The following is a 17,466-nucleotide window of genomic DNA, read 5'->3' on the forward strand; positions in this document are numbered from 1 at the left end:
TTGACGATGGATGATAATATTAGCAGTCTGGCTTATGTGTAGGCCTACTGACTGTGTGTGTATACACATACAATTTTGGTCCAGCAGCTGTTACAACCTCGGATTTAATAAACGCGATGTTGGATGCGCAGCGTCAGATAAATGTGAGTTACGTCTGACAGCGACAGCCTGACGTAAGGAAGCAGCTAGTCCAATGAAAAGAGTGTCGTGGAAAGTGAAGGGAGCTCCTCTTGTAGGAAGTCCAGTCCAGTCCAGCTTCAGTTGCTGTGTGTCTGTGCAGCTCTGCAGATATACCCTACTCCTCTGTTGGGTGTTGTAGCTCATGACTCACTCTGCAGATGTAAACAACAGACAGTCAACGCAGACAGCAACTCCTGTCCAACAAGTGACGGATTTTTAGTACGGGTCGTTTTGACATCCAGGATATTATAGCCAACGGTCAAAATATGGTAAGCCGTAAATGCTAATCAGATTTTATTTATTTTTTGTTGATAGTTACATGTACACGATGAAATAAGTTGTTAGACAGTGTGGACTGACTTTCTAATGGTAACCTACATTGGGTCATTCGAGTTTCATACTTTTATTGAAACATTGTAGCCGCGCGACATAATTTTTTAGTTGCATTCTATTGTTCACTTCGAAGCTTGACCAGCTGATGACATTATGATTTCACCTCGCGGCATTTGCGGCTATAATAATATAGCGTTGTATGAATTGACAGCTGACATGAGATTTCGACAAGCAACAAAGTCGTCGCTTTTAAATTGTTTTGAATGTTTTTTAGAGAATGGCTATGTGTCTCCAGATCAAAAGTAGGTCTAACTTGTTCTCTCTCTCTATCCCAGCAGTGAGATTTACTTCGGCTCGAAACTTTACCAAGGAGGGGGAAGTTTTAGCTCTTGTTGAAACTCTGACATCCTAAGGTGCGTAGAAGCTACTGTCGCCTCAGGCTTCCTCATTTAGATTTATTTTGTACATGATCTCACACATGGATCTCCCAAACTCTGTTTTACACGCATCATTTAGTTGGACAGTTAACCATTGTATTGAGGACGTATTCCGCCCTTTTGTAAATAGTTGTTTGGATGTTTGGGGGTGTTTTGTTTAGCAAAAGTGTAAATAACATCCACCACGCCACGGACACTTCCTGTCACCATGAGTCACAAATAGTTAGATGTTTCCGGATTCTGTCCTCCATTGATTTCCTTTCATATATATTTTCTGACTCAGCCATTTTCCCACAAAAGTCATGCATGTTATTTTTTATGCTCGCATCCTGGAGCAAATACCTTGGGATTGTCAAAATTGACCCTTTGTTTTAATGTTACATTGTATGATTTTTAAAAAGCACTTTATTTGGACCTCCAGATATTTTTCAGAAAATTCATGAATCCTCTGATGTTAGGCATCCATCTTGGAGTGAAGGCTTCAAATTTATCATTCTTATAGTGTGTTTGAATATTTCCTCCCATTTTGACCAGTTATGGCACAGCAATCGATTTCATGCAGTGTACATGAAAGGTATGATAAATTGACCTGTATGCCAAACATGGGGAAATGGGGGGAAATACTCAAACACACTAAACTATAAATTTGAAGCCTTACCTCCACAATGAATGACTAAAGTCAGGTAAATTGTGAAACCCCTGGAAGTGCAAAAAGGAATGCGCTTTTTGGCTCATATAGTGCAGTGAATCAGTGCAGATAAAAAAAATCATGAATTCCCTCATATTTCATACATCATTTTTAGTTCATCCTGTTTTCCACCAAATCACTTGTTTGATCAGGTTGGCTTGAAGATGACAACTGTCCTTAACACAACTTGTTCCTGTTTGCGGACGACTCAGCCCTGCTGGTCTCTGACAAGAACAAGTTACAGGTTGAAAAAGCCCTCGGCTCAGAACTAGGCAAAATCTGCATATGGCTCGCCGACAACAAACTATCATTACACATGGGCAAAACAGAGTCCATTCTCTTCGGTTCAAATAACAAACTCGGCAAGACCGACGGCTTCTCGGTTTACAGTGGGTGACAATATTGTCACAAGGAAAGATGAAATTACCTACCTGGGTTCCATCCTAGGGGCTAATCTTTCCTGTGACAAAATGGCATCCAATGTAATAAAAAAAAGTCAACCAACGAACTCTATTCTTGTACCGGATCTCCTCTCTGGTAAACAAGAATACCCTGAAGACTCTGGCAGGAGCACTCATTCAAGGGTACTACGACTATGCATGCACCTCATGGTACCAAAGCACCTCAAAGGCGCTAAAAACAAAATTACAAACATCTCAAAACAAACTGGTCAGACTACTGCTTGACCTTACTCCTAGAACCCACCTCACCCCTGCCCACTTTGACAACCTAGGATGGCTTAGAGTAGACGACAGAGTACAGCAACTTGCAATGGGCCTGGTCTACAAGATACACTACGCGACCAAGGTACCCATGTACATGTCAAAATACTTCCCAAAGGTCAGTGAATACCACGATCACAACACCAGAGGGAGCTCCACAAATCATGTTAAACCCAGATTCGGCTCAAACAAGGGACTAAACACGTTTTGCAATTATGCCACATCAATGTGGAACGCCCTACCCAAAGCTGTAAAGGAATGTGAATCACTACCCACTTTCAAAAGCACTCTCAAAGAACACCTACGGGAGACTGCCATTCGAAACTGGCCCCTACAAATGTCCTAACCCAGTTGTACAGTAAATGACCAAGTATCATATGGCTTTGTCAGTATTCCAATGTACAGTCTGTCCCCCCCTACCCAACCCCCCCCCCCCCCCCCCCACCTCCAATGTACAGCCCCCACCCACCCAACCCCACCCCACCCACCCAACCTCCCCCAATGTACAGTTTCTACGTCAAATGTTATATACACTCTTTTTCTGGACACTGTACCCTTGTGCTGTGTTAATTACAGCTATACGGATTATTCTTTCATGCCCACATCACTATTACTAGTACTACATATTCAAACTAATTACCTTGGCATACCTGCCAGACTAAAATAAATACGTGTAAAACTGTGTACAGTATTGGGATATGCGTGAGATTATGTTAAAAATAAATCAGCATTGTTCTTCTGGTGAAGTGCCCCTTCAACAATTTGTTGGCAATTGTCCTTATACTTGTTTATTGTAGGCTACTTTTATTTTAGCTACTTTTATTCTCAGGCAATTTGACTTGGCACCTAATTTGCCCTCCTTAGGCTAATCATAGTTTTGGCTACATGCTGTTTTTGTCACTAGAGTTGTTTGAGTTTGATCGTATTCTACTGTTTCACTTGTTGCAATTCACTTGGGATAAGAGTGAAATGTTAAAGTATTCCTAATTCCTATTCTTCCATACATAATGTTTGTTTACATGATTTCAGCAAATTGGATGTTGTCAAGCGAGTTATCTAATGAGCTAAAAAGACAGCCTTGTCTCTCTCTCTCTCTGCGTCATGTGACACATGCTGCTGTAAACTATGATAATTGCTTCTAAACATAGGTCCTCCCCCATGTCCACCATGAGCACCCTCGGGGAGGGGAATGTCTACTACATCGGACCAGACATGCCGGCTATGTTTGACGGCGTGAAGCTGGCAGCGGTGGCTACCGTCCTCTATATCATCGTCCGCTGTCTCAACCTGAAGCATCCCACCTCGGCACCGGAGATCATCTACCAGGACACGGCACTCGGTCGCTACCTTCTCAAGTCCTGCCCCATTCTGACCAAAGAGTGAGTGTTGTGTTCAAGTCCTGCCCCATTCTGTTGTTCAAGTCCTGCCCCATTCTGACCAATGAGTGTGTGTTGTTTGCTGTTTGTTGATGTAATGAGTGTCGATAATTAGATTTTTAGGTTTTCTTGTTTGTATAGGTATATCTCTGGTAAGCACTTGATTTAAGTCATTCTGCATTATTGCATGTGGGAAACAAAAATATTACAGATTTGTTGACAAATCTTATGACTGTGGAATAAGAATTTCTTTAGCCAAGCCCATACCGGACAAACATTTGAGGTTCCCCCCCCCTAGGTTTTATTTTCTTCTCAGTTAAAGGCAGGGGTGGGTCAGATATAGAAAGTTACCAGCATGAAAAATACTGTGTACTGTTACTGTACATGCAACACAATAAGAAGACTTATTACTAGGGATGCTCGATATTGGCTTTTTTACCGATACCGATATTCCGATATTGTCCAACTCTTAATTTCGATACCGATACCGATACCGATACCGATATCAACCGATACCGATATATGCAGGGTTTCCCCCCCAAAAAACTGAATAATTTCAGGTAATTAATAATTTCACTGGATGCATTCAAAAGGCTTTCTAAATGTAAGCATTATCTGTGCAAAATATGATAATTAAAAAAGTAAAAATTAACATTACATATCTCTTGTTGTTGAATTAAACCAACATGCATACTTTTGACAATAAATAAAATAAGAATTGGTTCTTACTTGCTTGCCTGGGTAAATAAAGGTTAAATAAATGTAAAAAAAAAAAAAAAAAAATCTTTTTTTTTTTTATACCGATATTTTCCGATATCACATTTTACTGCCGATATCGGCCGATAATATCGGTCGGCCGATAATATCGGACATCCCTACTTATTACTTATCGGTCGCCGGTTTGATCTGGAAAGATATAGGCGGGGAAGTGAATGAATTAACACTCATGTCCCTCACTACCAACTGCTAAATTGCCCTTGGAGCAAGGCACTTAAGTGGACAGTCTGTGGTTGCACTGGGTAGCATGTGTGAAGCAGGGTGACGCATGTCATTGTATTGGTGCAGGAAATGTTTCTGCAGAGGTGACAGTGGCTCAGGAGGTAGAGCGGTCGTCTAGTAATCCGAAGGTTCAATTCCGGCTCATCCCCGGCAGCGTGTTGAAGTGTCCTTGAGCAAGACACTTAACCCCCTAACTGCTCGCAATGAGCAGGTTGGCACTTTGCATGGTTGCCTCGATTAATCGAGTTTAAATTTAAATTACGATTTTTGGCTTCCCACGATCATGAAAACAAGATAATCGAGATAAAATGATTATTGTGCTGCATTCTGTGTTGCTCTCGTTTAGCCTTGTGTTGTAAATGCAGCGCACCCTTCCTCCACAGCAGTGCCCTACGCCTCCCCCCCTCGAGCCCAAACGGTAGTCTCAGCTCGTGTTGAGAGGGAGGAGGGAGCCGTGGCACGTTTTTCCAGTTATTATGAAACATCGTCTTTGGTAACTTGTAGAATATGACAGAAAGGCAACCTTTGGTCGAAATAGAAAGGTAAAACAAATTCAGTCATAATATTATGTTCTCAAATCGGTGAGTGATTTCAATATCAATCAGAATAATAACTTTTGCCATAATCGAGCAGCCCTAGGACACACGTGTGCAAAATAGAGGACATTCACATATTCAATCTCTCTCTTTTCATTGTGATACTCATTCACTAAAAAAAAAAAAATTTATCCACTTTTTCTCCTTTTTCTGTTTTTCTCCCATCCCAATTTAGTTGTGCCAATTACCCCCTCCCCTGTCTTGATCGTTGCTCGCATGTGCCCCCCACTGGTCGGTCGTAGGGAGGGTTGAAGAATCTATCGCATGTCCCCTCCGATACATGCGCAGTCAGCCAGCCACTTCTTTTCACCTGCCAGCGCGGACTCTCATTGGCGAGGTGTAACGTGTGGGAGGCTCACACTACCCTCGACATCTCCTGTCCTTGCTGTGCAGGCGCCCTGACCGACCTGTAGGAGTCGCTGTTTACAATGACCAGATTACCACCCATCGACTTCCCTCCCGCTGACTCTGCCAATTGAGTCAGTATGACGGCCAGCCCAAGCCGGAGGCAACGCTGACAGCCGGATTCGATACCGATGTCTCACGCGTTGGTGACGAGCGCTTAGACCGCTGCGCCACCCAGCCGCCTCATTCACTCACATTTTGTAATCAAATCTAGCATGGCAACTGGCATCCACTTGAACGTGCCATCTGCTCATAACGGTCAGTCGTCATGGTGCCTCGGGCATAGTGCTGTTCTGTGCTGCACAGAGGGACAACACGGCTCTTACATCATGTGGTTATTTCCCCCATTCACTGACTATACCTAGGATCTACCAGGAGGAATGTATAGGTAGCAAGATCTCCACATGCCATGCAGAACTTGGCATGACATCAGAAGCCCTGATGTGATTAGTTTGACCATAGTATGTATCTCTATATACAGATATTATGTATGGTTAAATATATATATATATACCAGGGGTTCTCAAACTTTTTTATACCACAACCCCATTTTATTTTGGATTTATTTTGGGGACCCCACACTTAATGTATGTAAATGTGGAATTAAGGAATGTGGAATTAAGGAATGTCAAAATAAAAGCACACGTTGTTGAACTTGATCATGCATATTTATTAGAACATTTAATTACAGCACTATGTTATCAATACACATTTATAAAACGAGGCATATTTAGCCAAAATATGTTGCCAAAACAAAACAAAAAGAAAAGTATATATTATTTATTTAAAATTGTTATACTTGCCAATGTGCTACCCCACTGTCACCTACCCGCGACGCTGCGTATATATACAGATATTATATAAGCATATAGCTCTAGGAGAGAGTGGTGGATGTTCACAAATAATGACTGAACTGTCATGTTAGGAATAACATACTGTAGTAGGTGAATTTGTCAAATGGATGGCATTTCACTTTTAAAAGGATTGGAGCCTTTGTTTAAGAAAACAAACTAAAAAAAACTCTGTTTAGGAGGAAACCTCATCCATCCTGGTGCCCACTCAGGCCATTAGCAGGGCATTTGACCAGTGCTGGGAGGCTTGAGGCCCGGAGCTGCTACCTCCTGGGGCCAGAGTGGTGTGGAGTGTCTGTCTATGGGGTCAAATGGCCCCGTTTCCACCCGGCATTAAGATCCCATCTGGGTGATCCAATCACAAGTGGACAGCTCTAAGTAGGTACAGGTGGGAAGGCACCCAAGACTCACTGAGGAGGCAGAGAGATCCGATCGCTCAGACCATATTCGGAGGAGGTCTGGGTGTGACCACAATATGACTACATTCTGTTATCAGATTTTAGGACTGATTACACTTGAAGGGAGAGTAGCTGTGTTATGTAAGAGGAAGGAGATGCCTCGTGTGTGTTATCTTGTCTGTGGCCTTGTTTTCCTATCGTTGTAGGGACCAAATGTCCTCAAATAAAACCAAGATTTTATTTGTTGTTGTCGGGGACATTGGCTGGACCCCACAAGGTAAATGAGCTATTTTAGAGTCAGGGGTTATGGGTCAGTGTTTCCCCTACCATTGCCTTGGTGGGGCGGCCCGCCCCGCTAACGGGACCCCCCCGCCCCCCCTGAAAATAATTATAATAAAACATTTATTTATAAAAAATATTAAAAAAACAAATATTTTTTTTAATTAGTTTGCTTTAATCACTAACGTTGGCGAGCTAGCTAAATTATACATAAATCGGTTTTCATATAAATCAATCTTCACTAAGACTTTAAAACGGTGGTGCGGCACGGCCTACAGAGAGGCAGAAAAAAACGACCAAATCCATTCCAAGACTGACTAGCGTCGCACTTAACAAGTCTCAGTCTCAGTCTCTCTCTCTCTCCTTCAAGTAACGTTAACACCATAAAAACGAACTGGATGGTTGATATATGAACTGGATAGCTCATATAAGCCATTCTCCCTTTCTGTGTGTGTGCGTGCCCGTCCCAACTCTGGTCTTTGGCAAGTTTGATAGTATTTACTATTTACTGAGGATGGCCAGATAATGTTGATATTTAAACTTAAAAAATAATTATACAGAGAGAAGCTTCAGCAAGTACAAAACACTGCTGACCGACAAAAGAGAATCCCTCAGTGAGGAAAACACAAAGGCCTAACCATCATGTATCACAATGGTGCTGTCAGCCAGAGATGGGGAGAAGCATGAACCACTTTCAGTGCCCAGCAGGGGGCGCACGATTTAGTGCTTGAATGCCCACCATCCACTTCAATGTTAGCGTTAATATCGCCTAATCTATGTTTTAAATTATGGCTATGTGTCTAATCTGCCCGTCGCTTATCAATGAGTCATTTTCCAGTCAACATTGTCGAAGCGGATTGTTTTTTTATCGGTTCATTTCCGTTTTATAGCATATTGAAAAGCCCTTGTTTTCAAGGAAAATAAAAAGATTCCGTGATAAGCGCCCTGTACTGGAATATTCTAGAACGTTGTTATTTTTCGGCCTATTTATGAATCGTTTTCAAATAAATGCTAGATTATCGATAGTATATGTGTACGTATGCACGCTGGTGCCGCGAGCTGAAAATATATTCTCTTAGTTCCTGATCGCTCGCACAGCCAAACAGCCATATCACACATAGGGGAAAAGCTTATAATAATAATAATAATAATAATAATAATAATAATAATAATAATAATAATAACTTTATTTGTATAGCACTTTTCATACAGAGGTTGCAGTTCAAAGTGCTTCACAACAGTAAGAAATACAGGCATGAGCGAGCATAGCAAGGTATGGTAAATCAGTGTTTCACATTAGGATCTAGCATCCTAATAGGCTCTCTATTCAGTAATACAAGTAATAAAATAGTTTAAAATTATTAAGTTTAAAAATAGTCTAAAACTAATAAAATAGAACGGACATACAACAGTAAAAAATACAGGTATAAGCAAGCATACAAATTTAAAATGTAAATAGCAAGGTTACAGTAAAAAGTGTGATAAGATTGTTCAATCAGATGAAAATGGCCCAGCTAGGAGAATCAACCTTGGCTAGGCGGTGAGGTTCACGATGTACCTAACTGGAATGGTAAACAACTTTGCTAGATTTAGGTCAAAAGTCATCTTCTCCTCACAACAGAGCATCACTCCAACATCATAGAACCGACATATGAATTTCATTGGAAGTGTATGAAAGTAGGTAGGGTAAGAATATAGCAAGGTATGGTAAATCACAGTGTTTCACATTAGGAACCCAGCATCCCAATAGGCTCTCTGTTTACAGTTTGATTCAGTAATACAAATAATAAAAATTGTTTAAAATGATTCAATTTAAAATAGTCATCAGTAAGAAGTAAAAAAGTGTGATAACCGACACATGAATTTGATAGGCAGTGTATAAAAGTAGGCAGGGTAAGAATAGTGCAGGTAAGTACAATTTGTGTCAGGATATCTCTGATGTTTCTATAATAATATTTCCTCTTGTCACTAGGTGGTAGCAGATATCTATCTTCAGATATTTGCCTGCATTACCCCACAGTGAAATGCCTGAGCAAAGCTGTCTTTTAAAGATGTCTAGCGAGTTGGCTTCTCTGATGTTTTGGGGTAGTTTGTTCCACAGTTTTGGGGCATAGTTGATAAAGGCTGCATTACAGATCCTCTTTTGACTGTTTCTGGGAGCCTCTAGTAGTCCAGCAGCTGATGATCGCAGTGTTCTTGCTGGTGTGTAATTTATTAGAGTGTTGGCGTCTGGCGATGTAGCTAGGTCCCTGTCCATTTAGAGCTTTGTATGTAAGGAGAAGGACCTTAAAGTAAATTCTAAATGTTACAGGAAGCCAGTGTAAAGCAGCTAAGACTGGACTAATGTGCTCTCTCCTTTTGGTTCTAGTTAGCAGTCGGGCTGCAGAGTTTTGGATTAGCTGAAGCCTCTCTGTGGTTTTCTTAGGGAGACCTGTGAAAAGTGCATTACAGTAGTCTAACCGGCTAGATATGAATGCATGGATTAGCTTCTCAGCATTGTTCTGATTAATAAATGGTCGTACTTTTGCTATATTTCTGAGATGGAAGAACGATGTTTTCGTCACTTTGCTAATATGATAATTGAAGTTCAGTTCTGAATCTATGATAACCCCGAGACTAGTGACCTCAGATTTGATCCAAGGGGTTAGTCCTCCCAGGTTCTTTATTAATGTTTCTTTTTTAGTTTTGGGGCCGATAATTAGAATTTCAGTTTTGTTCTCGTTTAGTTTCAGGAAGTTCTTACTCATCCATTTATTTATTGCCAGTACGCAGTCTGTAATGGAGCTAATCGCTGTATCATTTGGTTCAGCAGATATGTACAGTTGTGTATCATCCGCATAGCTATGGAAATCTACATTATGTTCTCTGATGATATCACCCAGCGGTAACATGTAAAGGGAGAAGAGTAAAGGACCTAAGCAACTCCCTTGTGCAACTCCATAGTTGTTGTCGTATATATCAGACATGTGATCTCCTAGTTTAACATAGAATTTCCTCCCTCTGATGTATGTTTTAAACCAGCCTAGCACATGTTCTGAGAAACCGACATGGTTTTCAAGACGATCGATTAGAATATCGTGATCGATTGTATCAAATGCTGCACTGAGATCTAGTAGGATAAGGATGGAGATCTTATTCTCGTCAGAGTTTAGCTTGAGGTCACTGATTATTTTGGTGAGGGCAGTTTCAGTGCTATGATATTTTCTGAATCCTGACTGAAATTCTTCTAAGATGTTGTTTTCTTCAAGAAAGGAATTTATTTGAACTGAAACTATCTTTTCAAGTACTTTACTAATGAATGGTAGCTGGTAGGTTGGATATTGGACGATAATTTGCCATTTCATTACTATCCAAGTTAGTTTTTTTTTAGTAATGGCTTAAATGTGCATCCCTAGCAATGGTGGAGCTCACTGGGCTTAAGAGATGAAATGATACATCATGTTTAAAGCCATATAATTTTAACTGTTTACTATTTTTAAATTTTTTTTTTACCCATGTTTAACATTCATAGCCTATTCTCAAGATATCTGTAAAAAATTACACATTATTTTCGAATTTTAACCACTTAAATTAGTGTTTGTTTGATGCCACGTCAGTTTTTATTGAAAAAAAACTGATAAACCGCCATATTCACCATATATCTATTATTTTTTTCCACTACTTTACAGCATATCAAAACGCGACAAAATTCCTGTGAATAAGAATCTGCCATTATAATAAAGAAAGGTTGACTATTTCGGTCAGAAATAGCGGTCAGAAATAGCCGTTAGTAAGCGTTAGTAAGCACCGGTTAGTACTAATCTATTACTAAAAGGTATGTATTGTATGTATTTTGAATGCCTGGTGTAATTATTCTGTTTATTTATCGATATATGATGTGAAAATTAGAGATTAGAGATAAAAGAAAAATTAGACATGCGGTTTTATAGCGGTTTTATTAACATGGAAGTGGATGGGAGTAGAAAAAGGGACCAGGGGTAAAGAAGGCACTAAACACTATAACTTTTTTTAGAGTGTTTCATATTATAAGCTTTTCACACAATGAACATATATGTAAAATTAAGATATTTACCCAATTTCATGAAATAATAATAAACACAGACACCGCTGTGCTCACACACACACTCAAAATATTTCAAAAAAGTAGAAAAAGGGACCAGGGGTACACAAGGGTTAAAACTGCTGTTTTAAAGGCATCTGGGAAAATACCAGTTCTAAGGGAAGTGTTTATGATATCTAGCACAGGGCTTGAAACACTATTAAACACCCGTTTGAAGAAAGCTGTATGTATAGGGTCAATGTCTGAGGTGGAGGAGTTACATTCTGAGACAGTTTTGCAGAGTACATCTAATGTGATGCATGTGAATCTTCTCATGGTTACATTGCGCGGTTTGCTGCAATCAGCTTTATTTCCATCATGAGTAATGCTGGCCCTGATCAAGGTTATTTTGTTGTTAAAGAATAGTGCAAGTTCTTCACACTTAACCGTTGATGACTGAGGAGGTGTAGGGGCAGTGTTGAGTAGTACATTAATAGTGGAAAAAAGGATTCTGGAGTTTCCAGCATTTTCTGTAATGATTTTAGAGAAGTAGTCTTTCCTTGCTAAGCGGATGGTTTTATTATAAGCAGTTAAAGCATCTTTGTATATATCACAGCATATGGTGGTTTTTGTTTTTCTCCATTTTCGCTCCGCTGCACGACATTTCCTTTTTTCTTTGTTGATCGTATTATAGTTCAACCAGGGCGAGGCTCTGGTTTTCTTCTTTTTCATTTTTAGTGGGGCGACAGAATTTAATATAGATGACAGTGCATCATTGAGATTTTCTACAATTTCATTTAGAGAGCTGTCATGATTGTGTGGTTCATGTAGTCTGATAAGATCAATGAACTTTGATTCAGCCTTGTCGTTTAGGAGCCTCTTGTGAACTATGATTTCTTTTTTTGTTTTGGTAATGGTTATTTGAGTATCAAAAAATATACAGTGATGGTCGGAGAGAGGTAATTCAGTTATTGAGATATTTGTTATGCTTAGCCCAGTTGTTGTTATAACTAAGTCTAATGTATTCCCAAGCCTGTGAGTTGCATTTGTTACATGCTGTGTTAGGTCAAAGCTATCCAGTAGATTTTTTTTGTTCTATAGTTTTTGAGTCTGTTTTCTTATTAAAATGGATGTTCAAGTCTCCATTTAGGATCACCTTATCATATCCGGTAACACATAGTGAGATCAGTTCAGAGAGCTCCTGTATAAATATTGGTGAGTGTCTAGGCGGGCGGTATATTGTGACGATAATCGTTGATTCTGTTTTGAGCTCAATGGCAAGATATTCCATCGACATGAACTCGCCTAGTTCTGTGATTCTAAACAAGAGTTTTGAGGAGAAAATTGCTGCAACTCCTCCCCCCCTTCTATTTTTTCTGGGTATTTGAAGAAAATTATAGTCTGGTGGACAAGCTTCTATCATTATTGATGTAGCTGTGTCATTATTTAGCCATGTCTCTACTAGGCATGCAATCTATGCAGTCTAAGTTATTTTCTTTAATCAGATCATTTACTAAAAATGTTTTATTATTCAGTGATCTGACATTTAGGAGGGCTAATTTTATTTGTTGGACTTCTTTAGAGGAGGTCTGCTTTGGCTTGACCTTGATGGCCCTGAGGTTAATGGCAGGTAAACGCATTGATGGCGTATATTTTTCACCATGCCATTGGCTGGTTATGATTACCGGTATGTTTTGAGAGATGGCATGGCAGTTGTACTAAACTGTACTGTACTCTTTCGGGGACATTTGATCAGACGAGATGGCCTTGTGTGATTATGGGGGGGGGGGGCGGGGGGACGTCTTGTGCTGCTGCTGCACCTCGTGGTGAGATTGTGTCCTTCGTGATTATCTCTCGTGCTGGTATGAGTTTGATATCCTTAGAGGCCATTAAGGTATGACGCATGTTTGCTGCTAGAAGCCTCGAACCTAAGCGATTTGGGAAGAAGCCATTTCTTTGAAAGCGTTCTGGGTTATTCCAGAAAACATTGAAATTGTCAATGAATTTCAGGCCGTGTATAACACAGGCAGACCCTAACCATGAATTAAAATTTAGGAGTCGACTAAAGGCTTCTTGTCCTCTGCGAAAGCATGCAATTGGTCCACTGATGGACACATCAGTGTCTATGTACACAGACTGATGTTTGTCTAGTGTGTTCATTAAACGTGTGAAATCCTCTTTCAAAGTCTCTGTGCCCGTCTTCTTTCGCAGGATGTCAAACGATCCAGAGTGAATGACAATTTTTGTTATACCCGGTCTGATGAGTGTTGGAAGTATTTCGGCCAGATCTTTCACAGATGTGTTGTCTAGACATGTGTTTTCTGTGTTTGCCATCTCCACATACCTTGTTGTGGAATCTCCAATCAGTATGCAGTCTGTGTTCTGTGTGGAGTTAGCATTGTTCTTTCCAACGGTTTTGGGGCCGTTTGTTTTTGGATTAGGCCTAGTCTGCCGGTTCTTACCACAGTCCTGTGGCCTTGGTGAAGCCTCGCTAGCTGTACCACTAGCCTTCTCAATAGCCGGCATGTTAACGCTGGTCTCATACCTTCGGTGTCGGCTACCGCGACGTTCTCCTCAGCGCATGGTAGTCTCTTCGCTGTTAGCCGTTTGCTCAGTCTGGGTCGTGTTTGCTAGCCGCGTCGCTCGTGGCTCTGTTTTCCTCGTCGTCTCGTCATTAGCGTGTGCTCCGATGTGCCGGCTGTTAGCTTCGCTAGCATTAGCGTGAGCTCCGGCATGCCCGCTATTTGCTTCGCTAGTGTTAGCGTGAGCTCCGGTATTCCTGCTATTAGCGTCGTTAGCGTGAGCTCCGTTCCGCTCGCTGTTTGCTTCGCTAGCGTCGTTAGCCACGCTTCTAAGTCTCTTTGCTTTGGGTGTTGATATGCGTGTTTCCGAGAGTAGGTTGAAACTATTTCCTGGCGGTACCGGGGGTGAGGTAATAGTCGTGTTCCTGGTTCGTTTATTTCTCCTTTTATCCTTGACGGTGGTCCACTACTTTGGTCTAGCTCCCTGCTTGTGCCAGGGACCGTCTTTTGGGTGGTGCTGTTCTGTAGCTAGCCTAGGCCAGGTCTCAATCATGGTATCGTTGGCTATATTTGTAGTAGCTTCAAAAATAGAGTCAATGAGTTGCTCATCCTGTTGGATTTGGTGCAGGATAGAAACTCGAGCCTCCAGCTCTACAATCCTCTTACTCATCCTCAGGCAGCTAGTACATTCTGTGGGAGAGCCGAGTCCCGGCATCTTCCCTTATTTATTGTCTTTTCAGGTTAGGCTAAACTGAAGCTAAGCTAGGTACTTAGCTGGTGATGGTGGGTCTTGTTTTCTTTCAGCCGGGGTCTTTATGAAGTATTCTCGCCTTTCATAAATATCCTCGACTTCAGCAGTGCCCGACATAGTCCTTTGTGTGTAGCTGATAAGACGGAGACTTCTTCATCTCGCCGGTCCTCCCACGGAGAGATCTCGCTACTCGTCCTTTCGGTGAAGTACTGTGGTCATAAATCTAAATAAATAAATTCACAGTTCTGGAGAAGTACCATAGGAACTGGGAGTTAACATACAGAGTATTTAGAGTTGAAAGGGCTATAATAAATCATTAAGGTAGCGATAGGTAGAAAAACACGGAGCGACAGTGAAAAGCAGCTTGCATAGCAGAAGCAGGAAGTGGTGATATATATCTCAGTGAAAACCGGTCTGATTATCCTAAGACTGGTAAAATAGATTCCTTACCTGAGATCAGATGGTATCCAAAAAGATTTCCAATTCCTGATCGCCATTCCAAAAATCTATCCTTTTATTGATCCATCGCTACATACTGTAAAACACATATTACATGCTGTTCTGAGGCTCCACAATGACTGGGATCATCTCCGGTTACATGCGTGAGAAGTAAAATGTGGAGTTTTTTTCTCATGCCTTTTCATTGAGTCCAATCCAAAAGGGTGAATTACCATCTGGGAGACGATGGGGGTGATTTTTTCACATCTGAGCGCCTGGAGTGGCTGATTTACCAACGGTAGACTCGGTTGATGAAATATGAATTCAGATCGCTAATAAAATAAAACGAGAAAAAACGACCCGCGGGGGGGTAAACCCGAGAAAACTCGGGTTGGGCATCCAAAGTGTTAAAGTTAGTTAAAAACATAATTTTGTATAGTTTTTATTTGGTTAAATCCAAATGAAAAAATATTAAATCAGAGAAATCCGAAAACGGGAAAATTCATATCTGAAAACAGGAAAAGATAAAAACGGATTTCATAGGGCCCTAGTTAAGGTGAGTTAATAAATTCACTCTGAAAATCTGCTCCGCTCTGATAAACTGACTCTTTGGTCAGAGCGTCCAGTGTGCACTCAGAATTTCCGAACAACTTGAGTGCGCTCGCTCTGACACTGGTTGTAAATAGTTATGAGTGTTGTATAATGCAGGACCTCTTTTAGGGGGGTCTTTAATCGGCATGCAACGAACTGGACATGCAATTGGAGCGGCACACACACACCGGGATACACACATGCATTTTCTTTCCTCAGTCACCGATGCGATAGTCTCTGCGCCTAACCCATCCCATCGTCCTTCCCCCCATGGGCAGCCGGGAGCAGATAGGGTGTCAACGTGAGCCGCGCCCTGGGGACCAATCCAAGTGCTCCTGTCCGTCTTCGTCAAGGACGCCACAGCGTTAGCGATCTGTTGTTGTGCATGTTTTTCCATTGGGTTTAACTTATCGGGGGGGGGGGGGGGGAAACCCTTGCGAGCACGGGGAGAACATGCAAACTCCACACAGAAAGGCCTGGGAGATACCCCACCTGGGTATCTGGCATCATGGAAACCTGGTCCCCAAGCGGGAATCGAACCCTGGACCTTCTTGCTGTGAGGCGACAGTGTTAACCACTACACCACCGTGCCGCCCTTGTATGTGCCTCCCTCAGTGTTTCCCATTAATTACCTAGACTGATACATTGCCAATAGGGATGTATCAGTAGTATTGGCAGTGGTAGTAGTCGTAATAGTAATCTATTATATTTTCTAAAAAATAAACCAGTTCAACACAGGTAACCACTTTTGCTTCATTTCTTTGATGGCTCAAATGTATGCTCTAGTCCAGTGGTTCTCAAACCTCTCCTCGAGGCACCCCAGCCGTTCCATGTATTTGTTAAATTCCACCACCAGCACACCTGATAAACTAATAAAGGGCTAGTTAAGTTGAATCAGGTGTGCTGGTGGTGGAATTTAACAAATACATTGAACGGCTGGGGTGCTTCGAGGAGAGGATTTGGAAGCACTGCAATCTAGTTGATTTTGTGTTTTGAGCACAAAGTTCATCATAGATCTGGCCTCTTTATTTTGCTCTCAAAGTGCACCAGATTGATGCATTCCGGGGGAGCATGCCCCCAGACCCCCCTAGAGGGTCTGAGGTTCACCCACCACAGGCTCATAAAATCCTGTGGGAAAAACTGTACCTGTATTGTAAATAGTTCATATGTGTGTTGTCACTACTGTATGTATAATTGTAAATAAGTTCATTTATGTGTTGTAAATAAATATTGTTAATATTTATTTAATATTGTTAATATTTATTTACCTAATTTATGTGCAATCGTTTAATTTCAGCTCAGTGTAGAGAAATGGACCGATACTAACAACCGCCTTACTGCGCGCGTCTATGACGACACGGTTGACACCCGCGCCCCGCGACAACACTAGTAGTTTTGGGGGGCCTACCACCCCCCCCTGAAAAAAATCCTAGGAAACACTGTGGGTAATGGTTAGGCATGTAGTTATTATGTTTATTTAGTCTATGGAATGTCCCCACAATGCAAAGGAATTTTCTTTATTACGCACTATCGTTTCGAGCAGCAAGGCTCTTCCTCAGACCTTATGCAAACATGTCTGTGTGCATTAGGGCTGTCCTTGACTAAATAAATTCTTTGTCGACTGTCGGATTGTCCTAGGACCTTTCCACTGATCGATCTGTTGATTTAACGAAGCTGTAAAATTAGAGTTTTACACATGCAATAATGCAGTAGGACCTCTTTAAATCTAGTGCATACCAGAGATGTGCTCATAACCGTTCAGGAAATAACCAATTAATTCAGCATGTGAAAAAATCGACTAGTAAAGTCTTAATCGACTATGACTAAACTGATGGATTAATGGACCATGAGGGACCCATGC

General features: G+C 41.3%; 1 protein-coding gene across 2 annotated transcripts in view; it reads left to right on the forward strand.

Moving 5' to 3' along the window:
* Window positions 1-278: 278 nt before the first annotated feature.
* Window positions 279-17,466, forward strand: part of LOC311245227 (monoacylglycerol lipase ABHD2-like) — a 56,833-nt gene continuing 39,645 nt past the window's right edge. The window contains exons 1-3 of one of the 2 annotated variants that reach the window (XM_084335057.1): window positions 279-449; window positions 849-926; window positions 3,509-3,739. In XM_084335057.1, coding sequence (XP_084191183.1) covers window positions 3,519-3,739 — 221 coding nt within the window. In that variant the 5' untranslated portion in view covers window positions 279-449; window positions 849-926; window positions 3,509-3,518. The remainder of the gene's footprint in view (window positions 450-848; window positions 927-3,508; window positions 3,740-17,466) is intronic. The other variant, XM_084335058.1, reaches the window with a different exon arrangement.

Source organism: Notolepis coatsorum (assembly GCF_963971535.1).
Source record: "Notolepis coatsorum genome assembly, chromosome: 18".
Lineage (NCBI taxonomy): Eukaryota > Metazoa > Chordata > Actinopteri > Aulopiformes > Paralepididae > Notolepis > Notolepis coatsorum.